Source organism: Dermacentor silvarum, chromosome 8 (assembly GCF_013339745.2).
Source record: "Dermacentor silvarum isolate Dsil-2018 chromosome 8, BIME_Dsil_1.4, whole genome shotgun sequence".
Classification (NCBI taxonomy): Eukaryota; Metazoa; Arthropoda; class Arachnida; order Ixodida; family Ixodidae; genus Dermacentor; species Dermacentor silvarum.
In genome coordinates, this window is record NC_051161.1 from 140,484,516 (window position 1) to 140,510,821 (window position 26,306).

Genomic DNA, 26,306 nt, shown 5'->3' on the forward strand with positions numbered 1-26,306 from the left:
TCTGGCGCTCGATCATCGTGTATGCGCGTCGCTCGTTCGCGCCGAGCGATTCGAGCTCATGGAGGCTTCTTGTGCGGCGTTCACGTCATTTCGCTAGTTCTTTTTCTTTTTGTGGTTAGTGCGGTGTACTTAAGCTACGATCTGAGCTGTTTGAAGTGGTTGCCCAGCCTCTCGCGCTTTGCTTGACGGCCTCGAATGTGTATGCTGGAGCGCCGAGTGAAAAATCCGTGTCCGCTTGTGTGTTGACGTCTCGCTCGCTGGTATTTTAGCTTCCCACATACGTTGAGGTAAGCGTTTGCCTCGATACCGGTGCACTGATTTCTGCAGAATTCACTAGTGCGGCAGGCACGCAATAGTTTCGCATAGTTGACTTCAGAGCTGCAGATTGTGTTTGTTGGATGTACTAAGTGAATGCCGACGGTATGCCGTGGGACTAGCCGGGTGGCGCGGGGTGTCCCCTGCGTCTTCTCTGGACCTCAATAAAGTTATTTCACTCACTCACTCACTCACTCACTCACTCACTCACTCACTAAGTGAATGCCCCCGAACGGGTGTTGTTTCATAGTAAAACCCTTGTCACGCGGGCACGTTCGATCGCAATTGAGCCTCGATCCGAATCGAGTCGGTCGTGATCCGCAAATCGTAATCTAAGTGTCCGATTTCGATCGGAGACCGACGTAAGCAGCTTCAAGCTCAGTGTGACAGAAAACGAGGTACAACGAGAAAGAAAGAGATCCGAAGAAATAACCCTCTAAAAAGGCCGTTTTATTTTTTATGCACGTATAATTTTGAAAATCTGTGTGCTGCGTCGACGCCATGCACGTAGTTCTGAGATTTGCAGACGATCAGAATCGGCGGACCAGGCACGTCGTTTACCTAAAATACCGAATGAAAAAGTAATCTTTTTTAAAATTGATTTGTACGTACCCTTACTACCTATTAGGCACGTTTATTATTTGCTTCGGACTTAATTACACTTAAAGTGTTAGAGCCCAAACAACACGATACTGATCCTTGGACTGTGTAGTAGCGATCATTTTCGATTGCGATCAGAAGTCCGAGCCGGATCGAGGCTCGATCGCGATCGAAAGTGGCCATGTGACAGGGGCATAACTTTGGCTAGCTGTAACTCAAGCGTTTTATAAATGAGAGCTCCCGTTTCAACTTTTCAAACTCTTCATAGGAGAGCAACACCAGCTGAGTAATCAAATATGTATTAATTATTGAAATTCCAGAACTATAATTTATAAATCCAAACGATCAGTTTAATATCAGACTGTATCTATCGTGTTATTTTAGTTCTTTCAAACATCTGCAGATGTCTTGAGGAGTAAATAAAAAAATCAGCTTTCTTTCATTGTCATTTTTTTTCATTCCCGCAGTACATACAAATGTTTCTCCTCTATTTCAGTTGTCTACGACTACATGGTCAAGGCAATCGACGAAGATGGGAAGCCTGCACATGACTACAGGGGGTTTGCAGAGGGCATCAACCTTTTTGACAGTGGCAATGTTGGGAAAGCTTTGTGTCAATCCAAGGATGGCATCTGCAGCATAAAGCTGTGTTCCAAGCTGCAGTGTTGGGTAGGGATAGTCCTTGGTTGGACGCCCATCAACAAAGTGAATAGAACATACCTGAAAGAAACGGGTGATTCATGTAATATTTAGAATAGTTTGCTTTTATTTGAACGTAAGAATCGAGGAGTCCACATAAATAAAAAAGCACGCACATGGGTAACGCATGCAGTTCTCAGTGCAAACTGCCACAAATGTGACAAAAAAAAAAAGAGAATAGCAATGTGCTGCCAATGTCTCTTCCATAATCACAAATAATGTCATAATTTCATAGTTTCAAATAATGCCACAATTTCGCGATGTCAATAGAGGCTATGAAAATTAAAGTAAATAATATATATATTCAGCATGCGCTTTGGGGGAACCCTGAAAGACACAAGGCAGAAGGAAACAGCTGATTCGTAGTTACCACTACTTTAAAACGCAGCTAATCAAATAATGTCAAACTGGTGAGTTTGAAATTATTTACGTTTATTTTCATGGTTTCTCTTAACATCACGAAATTGTGACATTATTGTATATCACTTTACGATAAACACGGAACCAACGCTTCTAGCGTTGTTTGAAACAATAATTTTGCGCTACAGCGTTAACACAGCTAGCTTTCGCGCACCTGTTGCTGGCCACAAACAACGCCAGGTCTACGTTCTGATCACACCGTGCATCCTATACAGCAGCGAAACCAACATATGTAAAATCAGACGCGCAGGCAGGAATTCGTCAAGCTTAACGATTTAAAAATGCGATTCAGATAGCACTTTTCCACTCTTTTCTGCAGGAGTTCTCACCGCGACAACTAGTACGCCTTAATTGGCACCGATCCCGGCGCATATACGTACGTGGCGTGTAATTTCGCTTAAGGATAAACATCACTGATAGCAAGTGACTGTTCCAATACGGTATCGCTAATGCTTGTGTTCTGCCACGGAAACACCGCACGGTGACCTTAATGCACAGCAAGCGCAAGATGGGAAATGTTTATACACTATTCCGCAAGCCGAGCGCGTTCGCTTATTCGGTACTATGATCTGCCACTAACTCTTGCCGATGTGCCTTAATTGAAGTTCTTTCTCTGTAGGTTCGTTATCCAGCATTGTCGGGTGAGCTTGTTTTTCTCTCCTTGAGGAAATCGGTGCATAGAAAATGGCCTCGGGCACGGGCAGTCTTGATGCAGCTGTGGCGCGTTTATTTCACACACCGACGTGTTACACAGCTTAGTGTCGCCATCACAGTTTTTGCATCCGACCACAGCACACGTTTTCCCTCTTAATCTCCACATGGAGCAGAATATTGTTCGACGTTTGACAAACTGCGCTTGTTAAACGCCGCTGGCTACGCTTTCGCGACTGAGCAATCGTAGTTTCGTTTGCGCGCCCAAGGCCAGAGATGTCCAACACGCGCGGCGCTCCGGTGGCGCCATCTGATTCAGTTGCACAAACCGGCTGCTGCAAATCGTCTATACGTACGCATTCAAGCACCGCGTGGAACATGACATTAGTAGATGTGGCCTAATTTCTACGCTTTCTACGAGCAATAAGCACGTACTTTGGTCGCTCACGCCGCGTTATAGCCCAAACATGTAATTCAGTGCATGCTGCCTGCGTAATCCCAAACTTAAGAAGCCAGAACTGCACGGTAGTGTTATTCTCGGCGTTCCTGCTGGAGAAAAAACACGCACAAATGCTTCGCTTTACTTATCACCTTTTTTGTAAGGCAGAGGATCGGCACACTATGAAGTGCCGTCGCCATCGCGCCTGTTACGGCCATTTTGCCCGTCCGGGTCATGAGTTCTCGTTGCAGCCGCTGTGTTTCTGGATGCCATTGGATGACTCCAATAAACGCCGGCTTATTTTGTAGCGGTACGGGGTACGCATTCAATCTGAAACTTCGAAGCAGGACTCTGCCATCCATTGCCATCACGGCGGAAGAACCATCGCACGACCAACGAGTTCGATACCTTCCCTGGCCAGCGCGGGTGCATTGAGTCGGTGAGACCCCACCATTTTAAGCAAGAGAGCGTCCTATGAAAGGGTGAGCAATCACAAATGGGACGCTGCTACGAAACTAAACAACGTCATATTGTATCTGAGCGACGTTGGGAACGTCTGGTACCTGCCTCAGTAACGAACCTGACCTAATGACATGGGTGGCGTTATACACCTGCTTCACAAAGATGTTTCGACAGCCTGCAGTACGCAAGCTTCGCGCCGAGCAACGTCAGCGGGGAACTCGTGCAGCAGAGCGAAAACCTTCACAGGGTATAAACTCTTTTTCCGGCGATTCCACGTGCGCCGAAATGTATGATCACGTGGTGACGCGTTAAATGTTTGTCTCAGCTGCCTCCGTTGCGTCGGTGTTTGCAATAGATGTGCATGACGTCGCGGTGCGGCTCAGGAAACCTTCTTTTCGGTGGATATTGTAGACGGTGACTTGGTGGACGACACGAAGCTTTGATCACAGCTTCAGAGGAATTGTAAGTACTTTCGAAGCTCATGATGCCTTGTACAAATGGCGTGAGCAGAATATACGGAGCTTGTTCTAAAATCAGGGCTAGAATTTTACTCCAAGCTGTACAAACTTTCATCTTATGATATTAATAAGGATTGGAACGTTTTACTTCTCGTTATTCATTAGGCAACTAATAAGGAAGCGGCGACTAGTCAGGTTTCTGACTCAGTATAGTTCCTTGGTGTGCTCCCTTATTATTTTCTACCTCATTGTTCCCGGGTGTGCTCACTTGCGATAGATTTGTTCTTTCTGTGCACAAGGGGTTAGGAACACGAACGTTACGTACTATGTACTAGCTGGAAGCAGCCGAATTACCACCAGCACGTCGCTTACATTATAGGGTATCACGAGACGTTCAGCTTGAATATTCATGTGTGATAGGCTTAGTCGACGTCACCCATGCTTCTCCGCATTGAGTAAAGCATGCGTCCATTCATTTATTAAAGGGAATACCTTATATCTCTATGTTTCAAGGTCGCTGTAAGGTAGAGAAAAAGTGAGCGAGCTCGCCTCGCGCATCGTGCTTGCCTCGCGCTCGTGCTCGCGCGTTCGTCATCCTCTTCCAAGGCTGGCTCCGATGCCGCTCATCATAAAATAAAGGGAGAGAGAGAAACAACTTTATTTAAATTAAGATCGTGCTTGGTCACTGTGGGTCACGGAGCAATAATCTTCCTCCGTGCTGTGGGTGGAGCCCCTCTTCCAGGGCCCCACTGGCTATTGCGGCGCGCCGGGTCTGGTCAAGGGTCGCCAATTGGCTTCCCAAGTCCAGTTCGGAGAGTCGCGCCTCCCATGACCAATTGCTAAGTGTATCGTTAAGTAACGGCGAGACGGCGTCTGCCGGACGCTGCGTGCATTGGTAAGTGATGTGTTCTAGTGTTGGGGTGGAGTCGCACCATGGACACCCGTCGCTGTATTTGTTAAGAAATATTTTGTGTTGTCTATGTAAATGTGGGTAGGTGTTAATCTGTATTCGGCGCCAGTCCCTCGCCTGTCAACTGTTGAACTTAGGGTGAGGTGGAGCTTTGGTTCGTCTTCCTAGTCGTTGTGCCTCAAGTATGTCTCTTGGTGTGCTACCGGGGGTCGGAGAGGCGTCCGTTCGAGCAGTATGTATCGCGGCTCGGCCTGTTATACCTCGAGCCAGACGATCCGCCGGATCGTTGCCTTCCACTCCGGTGTGCGCGGGTCACCAGGTTATCCCGTGGTCCATTTGGAGGCTTGGTCCTAGTATGCGAAGAACCCCGGCCGGTAGAACTCCCGGAAGGAAGAACCGGCAGGCGTCTTGCGAGTCTGTGAGTACCTAAGCCGACTGGCTCTTGGCCTCAGCGTCTCGGATAGCTAGGGCTATGGCCGCGGATTCCGCCGTGGCACTTGAAGTCGTGCGTACGGGCGCTGCTACGATCGGTCTCCCCCGGTTTGTCGCGACAGCCACATAAGTAGGAGTCATAAAATAAAGCGGAAGCGGAATGCTGCAATAATGCAACATAGACGACTATGGCGCTGCAGTAAATATGAGGCGGTGCGTGTAATCTCGAAACGAGTAATGGGGTCATCCCTAACGTTTGCAAATGCAATTCTGTGCTATCGTTCCCGTACTGCCCGTCACGCTCAACGGAGGGCGTTGAGGGAAGGGGCAACAGCGACACTGGGGAGGAGGTGGAGGAGGGAAATGTCAGAAGTGACGCGGAAGGGCGCTGAGGCAAACGGCAATGGCGGCGCTAGGGAGGAGGAGGGAAATGTCAGCGGCGGTGCCAGTAGAACGTTCTAGAAACGGCGGCCGCACGCTCGCGCGCCTTGTATACGTTTCACATCGATTTCACATCGCTATCAGTCCAGCTAGGCTTTCGTCTTCGCAATTCTTAAAAATTTCTAAGCACTATCTGTAATTTCTTTTGGTACGTTGGCGATAGAGGACGAGGACCTAAGTGTGGTTGTAGTGGATGTCGTAGACAACTAACAAAATAACTACTGTGCCAAGGAGCGGTGCTGCTTCATTTGTTACTGGGTGAAGAGTGGGTGAAGAGTGGGAAGAGTGAGGTTGAAGCCCTTTCTTTCGAGGTTAGCCAAAAAAACAATGGCAAATTAGTGTCCTTTTTTGTTCTCGAGAAAGCGGTGCATCACAGGCAGTCTTTATGTAGCAGCAGCCCGTGTACTTGGTCAGAGAGATTCACTCCATTCCTTAATAGAATGAAGTGACTACTTTAGCGGCCAACTACTGCATACATCTTCGCTAATACCTTTCCACATTTTAAGCATTAATGCAGCACAGTGCATTAGCCAACATCCGGTTGCATTACCGACAGCCGATCGCCCAGTAGCAGGGCGGAAGCGGTAATGGAATTCCTATTCGTACGCTTTCGGTGAGCCAACGTGCGGGGCGCCATGTTCTCATTGCTCTAGAATAAATTTCTCCACGAAAAGAGCCTATATAGAGAATGCCCTGGATATCTGCAAGCACGTGGATGCGACAATGGCGGAAAGTGAAACATGAGGCATATTTCAAAGAGATTTGATGACGATGTCTTTCAGATGCTTGGCCAAGAATACCACCACTGTGCCTGACGTAGTGACCCTATGCCAGAGCTATGGTGACTTACACAAACAGCGGCACATCACACGCAATTCAATGGTAGGCTCTCTCTCTTTCTGGCTTGACTGCTGCCGCCGATGACTCTTCGCTTATAGCGCAAAAAAGTAGTTCATTCATGAAGAGGTGGCCCGCCAAGGCCCCCCCCCCCCCCCCACTTTCATTGGTGCCTCTGACGCAAGGGACGCCCTCCTCTTCATTGAGGCCCACGCTGCAGCAACTAAACTAGGAACAAGTCGCAGAGTGCATTCCCCTTGACTTTCACAACAATCATGTTATTGTGCCAATCACCTACGCACCAGTCGCTACGATGCCCGCAAGGCCAACCCCTGTTGCGTTGTCTTACGTTGACCGCCGCCTGCGATAAGAAGTCGTCCGTGCCACCATGCAGAACAGAAACGTTTATTTTCCGCGGCGAATTTATACCAATGAAAAAAGGCAAAGGCCAAGGGAAAAACAATGAGAGAGAATGGCGCATGCGCGCTCCACGCTTGCGTTTATCACTGGGAGCGCGTGCACTGTAACACTTTTCATGCACCAAGCCCGACATCGCCACCGTCTGCCGCCCGGTTAGGGCTGCAGTAGGTGCGTGCGCAAGACCCAGGGCACAGACCAGACTGCGGCCGGTTCCCGATGTCACCTACTGCTCGGTTTTCGCGACCAACTTTCATGTACCCGCCAAGCGAATTTCGATGCCGTGTTGCGCCGTCTGCACCTGTCGACTCGGTGAGCTCATCAGACTAATCAACTTTTGCAAGTCGTCGTCCGCATTTATCTCGCTACAGCTCCATTACGCCCATGAGTCATCGTCCAACCTCACGTCCCCAGAAAAACTAGACACCGCAGGTCGGAAGGCGAGGACTGCGTGTCCTGCGAAATATTCAATGCCTCCGATTGCCGCTCTTATCGTTATTGATATGATTGTCGAAGGAGTACAGCACTAGCGCATGTAGACACAGGTATGGCAATTTCAGTAATGTATGCCTGTATCTACCGCAGCCTATGAAAGGCAATCACGTCGCTTTCAGGTTTTTCGTTATGCACAGCTATCACACAACATATTGAGCTATTAGGAACCTGCACAGCCCGAGCGATGATTTAAGATCCACTGCACTTTATTAATCTTTTGTTGTCGTCGCCCCTTGTTCTCCCAATGGCACCTTGAGATGGGATTCTCTTTGAAGCGCCGAGTTTGCTTTTCTTCCGCTTTGGGAAACGCCACTTCAAGAACATCCTCTTGAACCGGTTATCCATCCTACGCATTGCATGGCCTGCCTAGCACCATTTTTTCCGCTTAATATCAACTAGCATATCCGCTATCCCCGTTTGCTCACTGATCCACACTACTCTCCTCTTGTCTCTTAAAGTTAGGCCTAACATTTTTCATTCCATCGCTCTTTGTGCGGTCCTTAACTTGTTCTCGAGCTTCTTTGTTAACCTCTTTGTAGATATTTGTAGATATTTGTAGATATTTGCCAAGATAATCATGCATGCCTCCTGTACTCCTTGATTACGCAATGCCTCTATGACTATTGGTATCTCTACTGAATCAAATCCTTTTTCATAATCTACGAAAGCCATATAGAGAGCTTGATTGTACTCCGCCGATTTCTAGATTACCCGATTGACGACATGGATATGATCCATCGTAGAATATCCCTTCCTGAAGCCAGCCTGTTCTCTTGGTTGGCTGAAGTGTTGCCCTGATTCTATTGGAAATTATCTTTGTGAATACTTTATACAATACTGAAAGCAAGCTAATGGGCCTATAATTCTTCAATTCTTTAACGTCTCTCTTGTTATGGATGAGTATAATCTTGGCGTTCTTCCAGCTTTCTGGCACACTTGAAGTCGTGAGGCATTGCGTATAAAGGGCCGCAAGCTTTTCAAGCATGATATCTCCTCTGTCTTTGATCAAATCGACTGGTATTCCATCTTCTCCAGCAGCTTTTCCCCTGGTCATGTGTTTCAAAATTCTTCTAACTTTATCGCTAGTTAGCGAAGGAGCCCCTGTATCCTGTTCATCAATAGTTCGAATGAAAGTAGCTTGGTTGCTCTGGGCACTGTACAGGTCAGCATAAAATTCTTCCGCTGCTTTTACTATGTCATTTAAATTGCTGATGATATTACCCTGCTTATCTTTCAGTGCCTACATTTTGCCTTGTCCCATGCCTAGTTTTCTTCTCACCGATTTCTAGCTGCGTTCATATTTTACTACTTCCTCAATCTTTTCCACGTTTTAATTTCGAATATCCCTTACTTTCTTCTTGTTGATCAGTTTCGACAGTTCAACGAATTCTATCTAACCTCTCGAGTTTGACACTTACATGTCTTGCCGTTTCTTTATTAGGTCCTTTGCTTCTTGGGTGAGCTTACCTGCTGGTTGTCTTATTGCATAACCTCCCACTTCAACTCCTGCTCCTGAGATCAACCTAATTACGGTTTCATTCATTACCTCTATATTGTCTTCATCTTCCTGTTCTAAAGCTGCATATTTGTATGTGAGCACCAGCCTGAATCGGTCTGCTCTTACCCTTACTGCGTCTACAAATTTTATTGTGATAGCAATTATATGGACACTCAAAGAGGATTTCTGCCGTCGGCGTCGCCGTCGCCGTGAGGTTCCGTATGAAGTCAACGGCAATAAAATCGTCGCAGCGCGTCAGACGCTATATGTGTGAGTAAAAGGGCGCGAGGGACGCGCGCTTTCGCGGGCAGCGAACGGAGAACAGACGCGCGTTCTGCGCCGTGCTCCCTGAAGGGCTGCAGAATTAAGGGTCTCTTTCCTTCTTTACAGTATATTGTGCTTGGTCCAAAGAAGATGAGGGAAGAAGCGGTAGCCTTAATTAATGTGCCGCAAATACAAGGAAGCCCGATCGAAAAAGTACAGGACCTCAGAATTCTTGGACTCACTATATCGGAAACAAGAAACAACACCGCGTGGCTTCAGCAGACGCTGAGCCGCTGCCGAGCAACACAAGGGCTCCTCCGAAGACTCACCAGTCGTAAGTGGGGCCTCAGAGAAGACACCCTCGTTATAATGACGAAAAATCTCATCACATAGAGAATTCTGTACGGCTTCCCTTACACACGAACCACAGTAACGATGCGTCGTCACCTCGAAGCAGCTCATCGTCAAAGTATACGTATAGCGTATGGTTTGCCGAAGCATACTCCAATCCATGTGCTTTACTGAGAGGCACAAATTAACACACTTGAAGAACTAACGGAGGACGCAAGATGTGCCCAGGTGCTGAGGGTAGCCGCTAGGTCTTCAGGCCGAAGAATACTCGCCCAGGACGGTCGGAAGCCACAAGCTCCTCTTCTCCCGACACCTACGGCGTCGTGGCTGCCCGTGATGTCGGCCATTGTTCACCCCCTTCCAACCAACGTGGGAGTAAATGACATAAGTTGGAGGCGTTACCATCACCACAGAGTCATCCTCAAGGATAGTACAGCTCAATGCATTTACACAGATGCTGCTGTTTCACTGAATCACGTCATTTCTGCCTGGACGAACAGCGACGGCAGCAGCACAGCAACAACTACTCATAGCACACAATTAAGTACGACCGGTGCAGAACTACAAGTGATTCTAGAGTTGCTCAGGCAGCCAGATATGGCCTCTTCGAGCATCACCGCCCTCTACACATTTACACGGATTCGCAAGACGCCATACGCGAACTTAGCAAGACTGACGCACACCCTCTGGCAACCGCCATCCACGAAGAAGCAACACTTCTGCGGCACAAGGGAACGGAGCTGCACATTTATTGGACACCGAGTCATATGGGCGCAGGAGAGAATGAGCGAGTGGACGCGCTCGCGCGGGGAGCAACTTTACCCACCCCCCATTCTCTTTGCCCCGTTTCCGTCACAGCCCGATCGGCAGATGATGTCGACGCTGTCGATGCTCACCTCCAGCTCCGACAGCATAGAAAGCTTGCTCTACAAGTGCTTCTGCCCGAAGGCCATGACCCCCTCCCTCCTGGGCTTCCACGCCGGGAACGCGTGGCACTCCGCCGTCTACGCACCGGCACGGCAGTCACGCCGGCGTTCAAAGCCCAATACATTGACAAGTCGCTTGACCCCACCTGTGGAACGTGCACCACGGGTGCGCCAGCCACAGCACACCACTTGCTATGGACATGTCCTGGCCTATCATCACTGCGAAGAATCTGCCTTGTTGGGCTGCAGAGCTCAGTCGTCACACTCAATGACTGGATCCTTCCTAGAGGGACCCCTCAACACCGCAAAGCTATATATGACAGCGTGCTCACCTACCTTATAAGAACCGAAACCATTAACTTAATCTAGGCACCTCACCGAAAAAACAACTGGGGTTGCCTTTTCATAAATGTACAATTTTCTATTTTTTTATGATTTAATAAACGTATTTCTCTCTCCTCCTTTACAATCACCATATATATAGAGCAAACGCGACTTCTTCGGTCACGCGAAAGGCCGTGGGGGGACGGGAGGGAGTGAGGGAGGGGAGGCGACGTTTAGCTGCGGCACCAAATGCGTATTTATATATAAACGTTGCGAGGCGACAAGGTGGTGAAGACTTCCGACGCTGCTCGACGAGTTTCCCATTCTGATCTCGTCGAAAACCTCCGAGTCGCCCCCAGAGGCCCTGGAAACAGTCACCAACGCCGCGCGCGTTCGGTGCGAACGCGGGCAAAATGGCGACGGCGTCGACAACATTTTTGCGCCTTGGTGGTGCTGCTGCACGTCAAAGTTTATACAGCTGTTAAAACTACTATCCTTACTCCGTATAGCTCTCTACTAAGTTGCTATCGCAATTGATGCTTCGCCTTTCGGGTGAAACTGCGACATTTTTATTCTTTCTCTCTACAAATCGAGAGAAATCCTAGACCTCACTAACCTATGGTTACTGCACTTTACCCTACCTAACACTTCCACATTCTGCACTATGCTGGAATCAGCAGAAAGTATGAAGTCTATTTCATTCCTTGTTTCTCCATTAGGGCTTTTCTAGGTCCACTTCCTGTTGCTGTGCTTCCTAGAGAAGGTATACATTATGCGGAGCCTATTCCTTTCCGCGAATTCTACCAACATCTCTCCTCTCAACTGTTCCTACAACCAATGCCGTAGTTGCCAAATGCTTGCTAACCAGCCTGCTTTTCCCCCACTTTTGCATTCAAGTCGCCCATGACTAGAGTATACTGAGTTTGTGCCTTCCTCAATGCGGATTCAAGATATTCATAAAACTTTTGTATTTCTTGATCATCGTAACTGGAGGTAGGGGCATAGGCTTGTACTACCTTCATTCTATATGTACCTCCTATTCAGCTTGAATACGACGACTGCTACCCTCTCATTAATGCAGTAAAAATCATCAATGTTTCCCGCTGTGTCCTAATGGACTAGAAGTCCTACTACCTCCCTCATGACTCCTACAATTAACCTCGTGTATATGTGTTTGTGAACCCGACGTCGTTCCCACTTAACTTCTTACGCCACGAGTGCCTCGGTCGTACTGAGCTGGTGCATTTACATTTTGACACACACGGAGAGCCACTCGGCGAATATCACCGCCATAGAGCCTGTACCTTCGAGTTCCTCACCGCACCCCTTTGCCGCATCCATCGGCGGCTGCCTTAGTCCGACGTAGCGCGACGACCTTTTCGTTCATCTTATCAATTCAGCTCTTCATTTGATTGCCACGGTACTTCGTTAGGTCGAACGACAGCTGTCTCCCACTTCTAGTGTCTTCCATGGGACACTGTCTAGTGGCTATATGGGAGACAGTAGCTCTCATGCTCCTCTGCGGCAGCAAAGTTACCGGGTTTCGGCGACAGAGAGGCGGATTAATGGTGAGCATGGGGCCGACATACTCACTCACGGTTTTATTCAGCCATCAAATAATCCATGGGCATACTCGATCGTTCTTGTTAAAAAGAACCATGGCTGCATTCGACTTTGCGTCGTTTATTCTCGCTTGAACAAGATCACGCATAATCATCTCTTTCCTTTACCACGCATACACATTCACTAAGAGCCGATTTTTTTCTTTCTTATATTTTCGCTCCGGATACTGGCAGGTGCCCATGGTGGAGGCTGATGGCTGTAAGACAGCATTTGTCACACCGGGCGGCTTGTTTGAATTCATTATCGAGTCAGTCGGAGTCTTAATGTGCGGGCCACATTTGAACAGATGATGGACATTATTGTGCATTGGCGGTAGCGGCAAACACGCCTCTGTTACTTAGACAACGTTCTGGTGTTTGCGTCCGACTTCCCGACACATCTTCAACGCCTGAAACAAGTTCTGAGCTGCCTTACGCAAGCTCGCCTGCAGAATACCTTGAATAATAGATTTTTTGTGCAAGAATAACCCTTTCGGCCATAGTTGTTTCCAAACATGGCGTGCGTCCTGCATGATTCCGGTAAGCTCCCTGCCATGGCCAGATTTCTTTTCTTATATATAGAAATTTTATGTGACTGGAAAACATTTTAAGGAGCGGTGGTCGGAGCCCCTCACTCCAGGGCCCCAGTGGAATCTGCCGCCTGCGTGACCTGGCTAATTAAGGAATTTTGTCCTGCCAAGTCTGAACGGGCGAGCTGTGCCTCCTACTGCTCCATCGTGATATTGTAAAGTTGGCCTATGAGGGTGCTAAGTTCACTCCCAGGTTACATGTATTAGGGTAGGTATGCCACCGCACCAAGGGCACTTGGCCCTGTAGCGTGTGGGATACATGGCGTTTAGCATTTTTAGATGGGGGAATACCCCGGTCTGTATTTTGCGCCAATCGGCGGCCTCTTCCCCGCTAAGGGTGAGGCGGCGGGTATTTTCTGAGGACTCCGCGCTGATGAGCAAGGATGTCTTTGACATTTAAATTGATGGGATTTTGTGAGGGATAGTTTGAGGGTTTGGGGTTCGAAGAGGACGCCATCGCTCGGTTAGTAGACGCTCAAGCTAACGCATTAGCCTGCTCGATCCCCTGTACCCCCGCGTGTCCCGGGCACCAGAGTAGGCGATGGCGGTGGTTGAACGATTTGGGGATTGTCGCGAAGCTAGCCGCAGTCACGTCCCCCTTGAAAAACATGCAATATATCTCCCGGGAGTCAGTGACCACGACCGAGTCCCTTTCCGAACGCTCCGCGTGAGCGAGCGCGATCACCACTGCTAACATTTCGGCCGAGGTGGGGGATCCCGCCGTAGCCGACGTGGTAATTTGCTGCTGACTGATCGCGTTCACGACTGCCAGGGCGTACCTCCTTTGGTAGCGCTGCTTAAGACAACGACACTTGCGGCACTGTGTAGCTTCATAAGCTTGTGCTCCTATTTTCGCCGTTTCGTGTAACCACAAAAAAAATGACAGTGTTGAGGCGCGAGGCAGCTGCCCTCAGCAGACGCCCCGAGCGCATTTTTTTAATAACTACGCGCTCATTACGCAATCAACCTCATCGTTACGTCAGCCGCAAGAGGTATACATTTTTTCTATAATCTGATTGAGGGATCTGCAGTCTACGGAGGAGCGGATATGATTGTCTTTTTCCTGAAGAAAACCACGAAAATGACCCACTCAATGTGGGGTAAATAATGACACGTATACATGTTTATCTTTCACCGGTGGCCGCTTTCCACCGGCTAACAAATGTTAAACGTTATCGCTCGGCGCAGGACGCGCCTGTATCGGAAGTTTCTAGAACGTTATCGATGCTTCTTTTCGTTGCCTGTTTTCACCGACGCTTATGTTATCTGATTGTGTGACCGACGCGAATTGTCTAGAACTTTCTGGAAGACACGCGGGCATCAGGGATTAATCTGGAACCTTCGATGACTCAGGTATAAAAGCCGACGCGTCTCGCCGCTGATGAGATTTTCGACGATCGCCGACTGTGTTCGCCGCTATCGTTGTGCTTTGAGTGTACCTTGCTTTTGTGGGCACAGGTTCGCCCAATAAACAACCAGTTTCGTCGTACACAGTTTTACGACTGTTTTCTTCAGCGTCACTACTACGTGACATCTGGTGGAGGTGCTTTTGTGTCCATGCAGCGGACGCCCCCGCAAAGCCGCGACCCAAGCCCGAAACCGGAGGACGAGACCAACGTCGCCAAGGACCAGCGAGCTAGCCGTAGGCAGCAAGGACTTTTGCCAGAATACGGACTTCTTCCCGAGAAGACCACAGCGATCAAGGCCAAGTCAACGACCACAATGGCAGCCCCAGCGTCCCCCATCCTGCTGCAGCAACCTCGGGAGCCACCGACCTTCCGTGGATCATCAGCTGAAGACCCTGAAACATGGCTGGAGACGTACGAGAGGACCGCGACATTCAACAAATGGAGCGACGATGACAAGCTGCGCCATGTCTATTTTTCGTTGGATGACGCTGCTCGGACATGGTTTGAGAACAGAGAGACCACCCTGGTGACTTGGGACCTATTTCGCGAGAACTTCGTGAGGACCTTCACGAGTGTCGTACGAAAAGAAAGGGCTGAAGTTCTCCTGGAAACCAGAGTTCAATTGCCGAACGAGAGCATCGCGATCTTCACGGAGGAGATGACTCGCCTCTTCCGCCACGCCGACCCCGACATGTCTGAAGAAAAGAAAGTTCGGTTCTTGATGCGGGGCGTCAAAGAGCATCTATTCACTGGATTGATGCGCAACCCGCCCAAGACTGTGGCAGAATTTGTTTCGGAGGCCACAACGATCGAGAAGACGCTTGAAATGCGAGCCAGGCAATACAACCGCCGTGCACTGACAAACTACGCCGAAGCTCAAGCTCTAGGCGCCGACGACCTGCACGAGACGATCAGAGCGGTTGTACGGGAAGAACTACAGAAATTATTCCCAAGATCGCATCCTCAGGTGACTTCGATCGCTGACATAGTTAAAGAAGAGGTTCAGCGATCACTGGAAGTGCCAGAAGTTCCGGCATCGCCTCAACCACAGCCGCAAGCGATGACCTACGCCGCCGTCGCCCGTCGTCAAGGCCCCCCTCCGCGCTCGCGCCAGGGCCCCGTAACGCCGCAGTTCCGTCGTCCACCGCCGCCGCCGCCTGCACGCCCGCCCGTCGCCCAGCGCAGTTCCCAGCGGAAGACGGACATTTGGCGCGCCCCCGACCACCGCCCGCTCTGCTATCACTGCGGGGAAGCCGGCCATGTCTACCGCCGGTGCCCATACCGCGAGATGGGCCTACGAGGGTTCGCCATCAACGCGCCACGTCCACAGCTTGGCGAGCGACCACGTCACATCGCCGACTACCTTGTCGGAGCCCAGTGGCAACCACGACGACCCTCACGCTCGCCGTCACCAGGCCGCTACATCTCGCCGCATCGCCGCCTGTATGCCGGCCCAAACCGGGGCCGATCTCCCAGCCCTTACCCGGGAAACTAAAGGCAGCAACCGATGGAGGTGCGGTTGCTGTACGACGCAATGCCGAAGATCCTCCGCCGCCGACGACGACGACGATTCGCGAATCATCACGACGAGATATCAGCACGCCGCCTACCAACAGCCTTGACAACACATCGCCGCCGAACGAAGACCTTCCGACGCGACGTAGCAGCAGCAGAGCAAGCCGACGCAGCCGTGATCCGACGCCACGAATTAACCGCAACGCCAGACGCCGGTCTACCGATCTAGACGTGCTCATCGATGGTCATAACGTCACCGCTCTCGTCGACACTGGCGCCGACTATTCAGTTTTCAGTGGCACGTTCGCCGCCAAGTTAAAGAAGGTGAAGACGGCCTGGCAAGGACCCGATATACGGACAGCGGGAGGTCACCTAATAACGCCGGCTGGAATCTGCACAGCGCGAGTCACGGTAAACAACCGCACTTACCCGGCGAGCTTCGTAATCCTGCCGCACTGCTCCAGGGACGTCATCCTAGGCATGGACTTTCTAAACCAACATGGTGCAGTCATCGACTTAAGGTCCAAGTCGATAACGCTTTCAACACACAAAGCGATACCGCCGGATACAAGCATCAGTTACCATGCCTTGAATGTGCTTGAAGAACAAGTCACCGTTCCGCCGCGCTCCAGCGTAATGATTTCCGTCGGTACCGAAGTGCCTGCAGACATGGAGGGCGTCATCGAGGGCGATCATCACTTACTGCTCGACCGTGAAATTTGCGTCGCTAGAGGCATAGCTGAGCTACGTGCAGGGAAAGCAAGGGTGATGCTCACGAACTTCAGCCCCGAATATAAGCACATTAACAAAGGCACCACGGTCGCCTACATCGACGAAATAGTACAAGCCAGCAGTGCTTTCGCCTTCACGGATTCCAGTGCACCTGCAACGACGACTATAATACCTGAGCCAACTTTCGACGTCAATCAGAACCTTCCCAGGCATAGGAAAGAACAACTAAAAGCTCTGCTCCTGCAATACAAGGACTGCTTTTCGTCGTCGTCAAAAGTTCGACAAACCCCTGTCGCCAAGCACCGCATCATCACCGACGAAAATGTCCGCCCACTCCGTCAGAGCCCGTACCGTGTTTCGGCGCGCGAACGTGAAGCCATAAGGCACCAAGTCGACGAAATGCTACGCGACGACATCATCCAGCCGTCCAAGAGTCCGTGGGCGTCCCCCGTGGTGTTAGTGAAGAAGGATGGAACCCTACGTTTCTGCGTCGATTATCGTCGGCTCAACAAGATCACGAAGAAGGACGTATACCCCCTCCCACGGATTGACGACGCCTTGGATCGACTCTACAACGCAAAGTATTTTTCGTCGATGGACCTCAAAACCGGCTACTGGCAAATCGAAGTCGACGAGAGGGACCGGGAGAAGACTGCCTTTATAACACCAGACGGACTGTTCGAGTTCAAGGTCATGCCGTTTGGTCTTTGCTCGGCACCTGCGACTTTCCAACGAGTCATGGATACAGTACTGGCAGGCTTGAAGTGGCAGACTTGCCTCGTCTATTTGGACGACGTCGTTGTGTTTGCCTCAAGCTTCGAAGAACACCTGCGGCGCCTTGAAACAGTTCTTCAAGCAATCAAAACCTCCGGACTCACGTTAAAGCCAGAAAAGTACCGCTTCGCATATCAGGAGCTCTTGTTATTGGGCCACGTCATCAACAAGTCTGGAGTGCGCCTCGACCCTCAGAAAACTGCGGCCATCTCCAACTTTCCTCCGCCCACTGACAAGAAGGCAGTGCGTAGATTTCTTGGACTGTGCGCCTATTACAGACGCTTCGTCAAGAATTTCTCACGGATCGCTGAGCCTCTGACGTATCTCACTAAGGCCGACGTCGAGTTCAAGTGGGAGACGCCCCAAGTCGAAGCATTCGAAGAACTGAAGCGACGCCTGCAATCGCCGCCAATACTTGCGCATTTCGACGAAAACGCCGATACGGAAGTCCACACCGACGCAAGCAGCGTAGGACTCGGCGCCGTGCTTGTGCAGAGGACTGACGGACTAGAAAGGGTTGTAAGTTACGCTAGCCGGTCGCTATCGAAGGCGGAAGCAAATTATTCCACAACAGAAAAGGAGTGCCTCGCCATCATCTGGGCTACATCAAAGTTTCGCCCCTACCTCTATGGCAGGCCCTTTAAAGTTGTGAGCGACCACCACGCCTTGTGTTGGCTAGCTAACTTGAGGATCCTTCAGGTCGCCTCGCACGCTGGAGCCTGAGACTTCAAGCATTCGACATCACCGTCGTTTACAAGTCCGGGCGAAAGCACTCTGACGCCGATTGTTTGTCTCGCGCCCCCGTCGAACCGCCGCCACAAGACGACCAGGATGACGACACTTTCTTGGGACCCATCAGTGCCGACGAATTCGCCGAACAACAACGAGCCGACCCGGAACTAAGGAGCCTTGTAGACTACCTGGAAGGCAAGACCGTCATTGTGCCGAAGGTGTTCAGGCGAGGATTGGCGTCGTTTTTCTTGCAAAACGACATTCTCCTAAAGAAGAACTTCTCGCCTCTCCGAGCCAACTACCTCCTCGCGGTACCCTCAGCATTGCGTCCAGAGGTTCTGCAAGCTCTCCATGACGACCCAACGGCTGGACATCTCGGTTTTTCACGCACTCTCGCGAGGATACAAGAAAAATACTACTGGCCTCGCCTCTCTGCCGACGTCGCCCATTACGTAAGGACATGCCGAGACTGTCAGCGACGCAAAACACCGCCGACAAGGACCAGCCGGACTTCTACAGCCAATCGAGCCACCTCGCCGACCGTTCCAGCAGATCGGGATGGACTTACTGGGGCCTTTTCCGACGTCGACGTCCGGGAATAAATGGATCGTCGTCGCTACGGACTACCTCACCAGCTACGCCGAAACAAAAGCCTTGCCCAAAGGCAGTGCCGCCGAGGTAGCCCGATTCTTCGTTGAGAACATCCTCCTGCGTCACGGTGCCCCAGAAGTCCTCATCACCGACAGAGGCACGGCCTTTACGGCAGAACTAACTCAAGCCATCCTGCGGTACAGCCAGACAAGCCATCGCCGCACCACCGCCTACCACCCGCAGACGAATGGCCTCACCGAGCGCCTAAATAAGACCATCGCCGACATGCTGGCAATGTACGTCGACGTCGAACACAAGACGTGGGATGCCATCCTTCCGTATGTGACCTTCGCATACAACACGGCCGTGCAAGAAACGACGCACATGGCGCCGTTCAAGCTGGTCTACGGAAGGAACGCGGCAACGACGCTTGACGCCATGCTACCAGACGTCGCTGACGAAGAAAATGTCGACGTTGCCACTTATTTGCAGCGTGCCGAAGAAGGTCGACAGCTCGCCCGCCTGCGCATCAAGAACCAGCAGAGGACCGACAGCCGACACTACAATCTTCGACGACGCTACGTCGAGTACCAGCCCGGCGACCGTGTTTGGGTCTGGACTCCGATTCGCCGACGAGGACTTAGCGAGAAACTGTTGCGTCGCTATTTCGGACCATATAAGATAATCCGACGTATTGGCGCACTGGACTATGAGGTCGTGCCAGACGGCATTTCGCAATCACAGCGGCGCCGGGCACGACCTGAAGTCATCCATGTGGTGCGTCTTAAACCTTTCTACGCCCGCTGACGACCTTAGGTACTTCGTTACTTTGTTATTGTTTTTGTTTGTTTGTTTGTTGTTTATTACGCATGGTTTTGTTTTCGCTTTCGTGTTTGTAGCATCGGGACGATGCTTTTTAAGGGGAGGGTATTGACACGTATACATGTTTATCTTTCACCGGTGGCCGCTTTCCACCGGCTAACAAATGTTAAACGTTATCGCTCGGCGCAGGACGCGCCTGTATCGGAAGTTTCTAGAACGTTATCGATGCTTCTTTCCGTTGCCTGTTTTCACCGACGCTTATGTTATCTGATTGTGTGACCGACGCGAATTGTCTAGAACTTTCTGGAAGACACGCGGGCATCAGGGATTAATCTGGAACCTTCGATGACTCAGGTATAAAAGCCGACGCGTCTCGCCGCTGATGAGATTTTCGACGATCGCCGACTGTGTTCGCCGCTATCGTTGTGCTTTGAGTGTACCTTGCTTTTGTGGGCACAGGTTCGCCCAATAAACAACCAGTTTCGTCGTACACAGTTTTACGACTGTTTTCTTCAGCGTCACTACTACGTGACAATAATGACGTCTTGATTAAGCAGGTCGCACACCTTCTTTGTATTAACACAATCTTCTGCAGCGATAACACGGTATAGTATTTGCCGCATTGGAGAGCGGCAATTAGTATAGCGATGTAGTGGAGGACAGTTGAGCTCAGCCCATGCCAAGGTTTAGTAACGAAGCAACATCGGAAGAAGCGCGGAAATGGCACAGTAGATGGGTAATCTCGCAGCGAATAATATGGCGCAGTCCGTCGGCAATAGAGGAACTGTGCAGATTGGGAAAAACGTCAAAGGAGTCAAATACACTCAGCGCACTGAGGTCGACGGGAGAATGCCTAAATATGCGACTAATAAAGCAATCAAAAAGCACAGAATACGACTAAGTGGAAAGAGTTCAAAACGTCAAAGCAAGTTGACGGAGAGGAACGCACAAGTTACTAGAGCTATCCGAGTAAGGAAACTTTGGCAGTCTCCAATAATATGACTTCCTCGAAAGGAACATTGCAGATTATCGATAGAAAAATCAAGGCAGCTGTAGGGATGCATACGTCTGCCTCGACGATGTATTTGCTTAGAGTGTGTATACTGGCATTGTAGGGCTTGTCACACGACGAAAAAAATCTTTCACTTTACCACCTGCGCATGCACCTCCAGGATAAGAAATTCCTTCCAACTATGACGCCATGGCAGCAGGATATAAGATGCAGAACTCAAGGGTGTAAAGATTTCTCGGCGTAACTGTACAGTTTGTGCGCAGGTCTCCGCACGAACTTGCTCTGTTGTGTCTTGACTCATCAGGCACGTACTACACTGTCTTGACCAGGACAAACTTCTACTACCCGTCCAAGGGGTCAAATACACCTTGAAACGCTGGGCTCTTCGACGAGAACTACGTCATCCACTTTAAGGTCACTTCCATTGTCAACTTCTTCGACTAGCCTGTGCACGCGAACTCTTCTTTTTCTACATTAGAATACGGACATTTAAAGGAGGCTACAAGCTTGGCCGATTTCCGTTCGCCGTACGAAGAGGCAGATCGCTTTTCGTAACGAATGGCAATTGGTTGCGCAAATTAAAGAAGCAGCACCTCCTACACCGACAAAAAATGTTACGAACACCTCCTGGGAAAACATGGACAACAGTTGACGGAAAAGGTTGAGGTTTTGTGGGATCCGACACAAGCGTCGTACTTACCTCCAGAACTGCAGCGGTGATTTCTCCCTTCTCTAAGCGCAGAACGACGACGCACAGGAAAGAAATAGCGGCGACCCCGCGAAGTGGAGCAACGGGCAACGTGGTTACTTGAGAACATGCTTCAAGGCAGATCTAAAAATCTAGACAGAAATCCGGCTGGTCCATGTTGACGTCACACTAATGCACTCACGAGACGGTAGTTCGGCGGCGAACGTCGAGGTACGTTTGCACGAAACGACAGCAGTCGCACGTAAAACAAATTGAATGATTATCGTTCATACGCCAATTGTCGCGACGACCGAACCATGTCAAGCAACGGGAGTGAAAGGTGCTCTCGCTTGTGATGCCTGGCGAAACAGACATCAGCTTAAAATAACACAATTTGGTATTCCATATTCAAAGAAAATAGCGCAGCCACTCAAAGAATCAAGAAATATGCACGACACAAGTTTTTCAAACGAAGCTTGTTATAAAGTATATATTTCGGTGTCGTCCGTGTACGTATAAACTCTCATCATTAGCAATGGGTCGTCGTCTTCTTCCACAGGTGACTCCATTGCCGCTCACCATTCCAGCGTAGAGTTTCACTGCTATTCTGTCATCGTAATGAGGAGGCCGCGTTTACGGGAGTATGAGCCAGTGCTTAAGGGGGTATGAGTCATTTATTGTCGTACCGTGACGGACAGATTGAATTTCGAAGCAATTTAATTTTTAAGAACCGTAAGCGGCCATGGCGGGCGCATGCTCCTAAGCACGCCGCCGAGCAAACTCGACACATCGAATGCAATCATTTGTAGTTCGACAACAGCGTGTCCCTCACCAGTGTGATCCGCTCCGACGAACATCGACACAAGTATGAAAGAATGAAGATATTATAAGGCAGGATGAAGAAGTGCACCTTCCAGTAAACGTAAAGTTGATGGCAAACGTGAGGGTTAGGTCTACAAAGGGACAAGCTTCGCTTATCATCAATCGTCACAGAGTGGAAGGGCCGGCAAAATTTTAATTATTTTTTTTTATTTTTCACTACGGAAAACAGGTTTGCGGTGGACACGACTGCACTGCTTCGACCGCAACTGACGAGTGCGGTGATAGGCCTAAAGCCTTTGCAGTCTTCTCTCAAATCTTGTGGCGGAACATAGAAGCTTAATTTCTAAACAATTCCTGCCTCATTAAGTGGCTTATTCATTGGTGCTGCAAAATTTGGGAGCAACGAATGAGAACCACAGACACGTTTACACCGACGGGTCGGTGTCACACATGCAATTATTTTGCTAGCTTGTCGCTATAAGCATCGCAGCTAATGCTTTTAAATACACAATAAGAAGTTCTCGTTTCAGGGAAGCTCGTTTTGATTTTTGCGATTCTAGGTCAGCCTGGAGCTGCAGCAGTTAGAGCCACCTCTCCGGATTGCCGTAGTAGGATACCAGACCACAAGTAAGGTATGTACAGCGCCATGTACCAGTTGAGTAACATAAAATATAAAAATTCGCAGACACATGCCGAATATGTCAGCCTGCTGCAAAGCGGAGTTCTGGACGCGGACGACACTGTGACAAAACTAAGGCAGTACGCACCAAAAGGTGATTCCACTCGGAAATCTGACTTGGTCATTTTAATCACAGGGTAAGTCCTTCCATTCCTGTACATAAAAAAATAACTGCAGAAGTTTCAGTCGAAACTTCGCAGCGCGCCCTCGAAACGCTGAGAAACGCTGCGAAACGGAATATTGTAAGATATCTTCTTGTGTCAGAACTCAAGCTAGCATTCCTCATCCAGGATATGTTGTAGGATTTCGTAAACTGTATTCTCCTAAAAGTGACGCTGCATCATCATCATCGTCAGCCTATTTTTATGTCCACTGCAGGGCGACGGCCTCTCCCTGCGATCTCCAATTACCCCTGTCTTGCGCTAGCTGATTCCTACTGTGGGATCTCATTTGTTATGGCTGCTCACCCGCTCATACATCTCCAGCCAGTCATCGTCGCCGGGCCATCGGTGTCTCGGTAGGTTCCTGGATCACGCGGATGCGTGAGTATGACAGTCAACACGGTCGACGTAGGCGTTGCCGAACCAGGCACCGCCTCCTGTAACATCGGGGAAGAACCGAAGCGGCGACCACTGCGAAGCTCCGTTATGAGTCGTTACCGCGCAACTTCACCAAATGCAACGAAGAGGAAGCCCGATGCACAAATAGTATATACAACTATTTACATGGGGAAACGTTATAGGGAAACGCGCAGGCTGGTACAAATGTTGTTGTTGTTTTTGTGGCCTATCAGGCCTGTGGCTCCTACCTACGATGGGGGATTGGCCAAGAAATGGATGGATTATTCCAGCTAAAGTAGAAAGTCTACCACTTCTTCGTATCTCTCTTGCGCGCACGGTGCAGTCTGAATGCACCATAACACCATTGACTGGAATATTAAGGAATGAAATGAATATGTGTGAACAAGTTCACGGACCTTTGCTACATACCGACAACCTGGTTTGACGGCCCTTCTCGATGCAAGACTTTTCTCGTGGATTAAAAATTTCACTCATCCGCCAGCGTTGTATCGCTAACCTCCAAAGAAAGACTTCAGTCCCCAAAGGTCGGCGAGACTGAGTACCGCTCGTTAAACAATGACAAAGGGAGTAGCGGCGCTCCTTGGCATAGTAAGTTTCGCGCGCGTTATCTACACACATCTACCCCAACTCACACGCAATCTTAAGTCCACTCTATCGCCAACGTATTAAGAATATGTGAATAGGCGCACACTTGAATCAATGCGCCAAAGCATGGGTGACAGCGATTACACCGACAGCACACGAATGGTAGAAGGCTTCGAAGCTTAATGTTTCGCGATGGTTCACAGAAGTGAGCGGCTTACTAGCGATAATATATATTTGCTACAAGCTATTACAAAGCACAGAACCGCTACTTTCCAAGCCTTCTGTGCAACAAGAACAAATGTATTACAACTGAGCACAAGCGCGAGCGATTAGGCAGAAAGTAATGAGATAGTGACCGCACCGACGAACTTCACCGAGTCAGACGCGTGACAAGCCGCTGCTTCAAAATATTGTCCAAATAAAGAACGAAGAGCAAGACACACTGATCCTGATTCAGTTTATAAGCAGAACATGTGGATAACTTGGAATACATTTTTAGCCTTGCTTTTACAACAAGCTCAATATACGCTGCTCGCGCCGTTTGTGCAAAGCTTAATGAGCACTGAAAGTGCTTACATGTCCTCTGAAGCTGTGGCCAAACCTTCGTGTCGTCCACCCAGTGAGCGTCTACGATATCACCCGAAGCAAACGTTTCTTCAGCCGCAGCGGGGGTCTTGTACATTCGTTGTAAACATTGAGGCAACGGAGGCAGCGGTGGCAAGCAATGGACGCGTCACTACGTGATCAAACATGAATCGCTGCGAAAAGGGTCAATAGCTCTACTTCCCAATGGGTCTATTGTGTCCGTGGGCAAAAACTCAACCAATCAGAGGGAGGATTGTGCTGAGTGCACCGCTGGGTTCCTCGCCGCACCACCATGTGGCGCTCGCCCCAGAGCATCCACGTGGAACTGCAATTCTGTCCCTAAAATCGGAAATATTATCGGGGTTGCAAGTTAACCGAAGATTGGTTGGCCGGTCGGCTTTCGGAGCCCACGACGAAACAACAAATGAGGCAATGCAAGGAGACATGGGTTGGGCCTTGTTCGAAGCCAACCAAGCCCAGAGCAAAAGTAGTTTCCAAGAAAAACTCAGGAACATAGATCAAAATTAATGGGCGGCTACAGTGCACAAGTATCTGCACCTAAAAAGCCTGGACAAAGAATGGAGGCACAGGTCAAGAAAGTCGGCAACCAAGTACAGTGTAATTGAAAGTATAGATAGACAAGGCGTAATCAGAAAGTTGGAGAGACAGAGACAGCGAATTGAATACAAAGAATGGAAACGAGAAAAACCATGGAGATTTACTAGAATGAAAAAGAAGAAATTAGAAGAGAAAACTTGTACGGTAACACAAATGGAAGTGCCTTGCTATTTGAGGCTCTTGATTCCTCAATGAGTAGAAAAACATACCGTAGCAACTATTAGGAACTAGGTGAGGCATGTGTGTGCTGCAGCCAATATTCAGTGACCACTCAGCACATCCTAATAACATCCAAAAGGATTCACCCAGCGAGATCAAAGCATAACGTACAGCTTCCAGAAGCACTTGGATTTAAAGTACACGGAAGGATCAACCCGTCAGCAGTCGAGATAAGCAGGAGACGTTTAGAGTATTGGTGGAAAAAAATCAGGGAAGACACTGATGCGACCGGACCTGTGACAGGCATAGGCAGCGGTACAAGGTAGATAGAAAAGATTAAAGAGAACTACACGAGAATGCTAGAGAGAAAAGCATTGTTAGCACACTTGAGTGACTCAAGCAGGGTAGGTGACGATTTGCCCCCACCCCGTTTTAAAACGGATGCCAATATATCGTCATCGTCATCATCATCATCAACATCATCATCATCATCATCATCCGCGGCAGTGGTGGCACCCGCCGTGCGTGGGAAAAGAAAAAAAAATGGGTACCGGTCCGGGACAGCGGCCTTAGTAAACGCGGCGGTAATGCAGTTCCACTCAACATGAAAGCTGGGGAAGTGCGAAGCAGTGACTCGCCGGTGTTTCCCTTGTGTTTTCCTTGTGTTTATCTTGATTTATCTTGTGTTTATATTGTATTTACCAATCCATCATCTGTTTCGACACCTGTGCTACAGCACAACTGGTGCGCAACCACCGCGCACATGGAGCCAAACTAACACATACATGGAGCCAAAGCTTTCGCTGATGACAGTCAGAAGCGATTTTAACAAATTTCTGTTTATAGTTACACTAATTCATGAGTACTCCTAT

The 26,306-nt window shown here is 49.5% G+C and overlaps 1 protein-coding gene across 1 annotated transcript in view; it reads left to right on the forward strand.

Annotated features, from left to right (window-relative positions):
* Positions 1–23,760, forward strand: part of LOC119462454 (uncharacterized) — a 38,194-nt gene extending 14,434 nt beyond the window's left edge. Inside the window, exons 6-8 of the mRNA XM_037723801.1 lie at positions 22,788–22,859; positions 22,913–23,043; positions 23,700–23,760. Of these exons, the coding sequence (XP_037579729.1) occupies positions 22,788–22,859; positions 22,913–23,043; positions 23,700–23,760 (264 nt within the window). The remainder of the gene's footprint in view (positions 1–22,787; positions 22,860–22,912; positions 23,044–23,699) is intronic.
* The last annotated feature ends 2,546 nt before the right edge of the window (positions 23,761–26,306 follow it).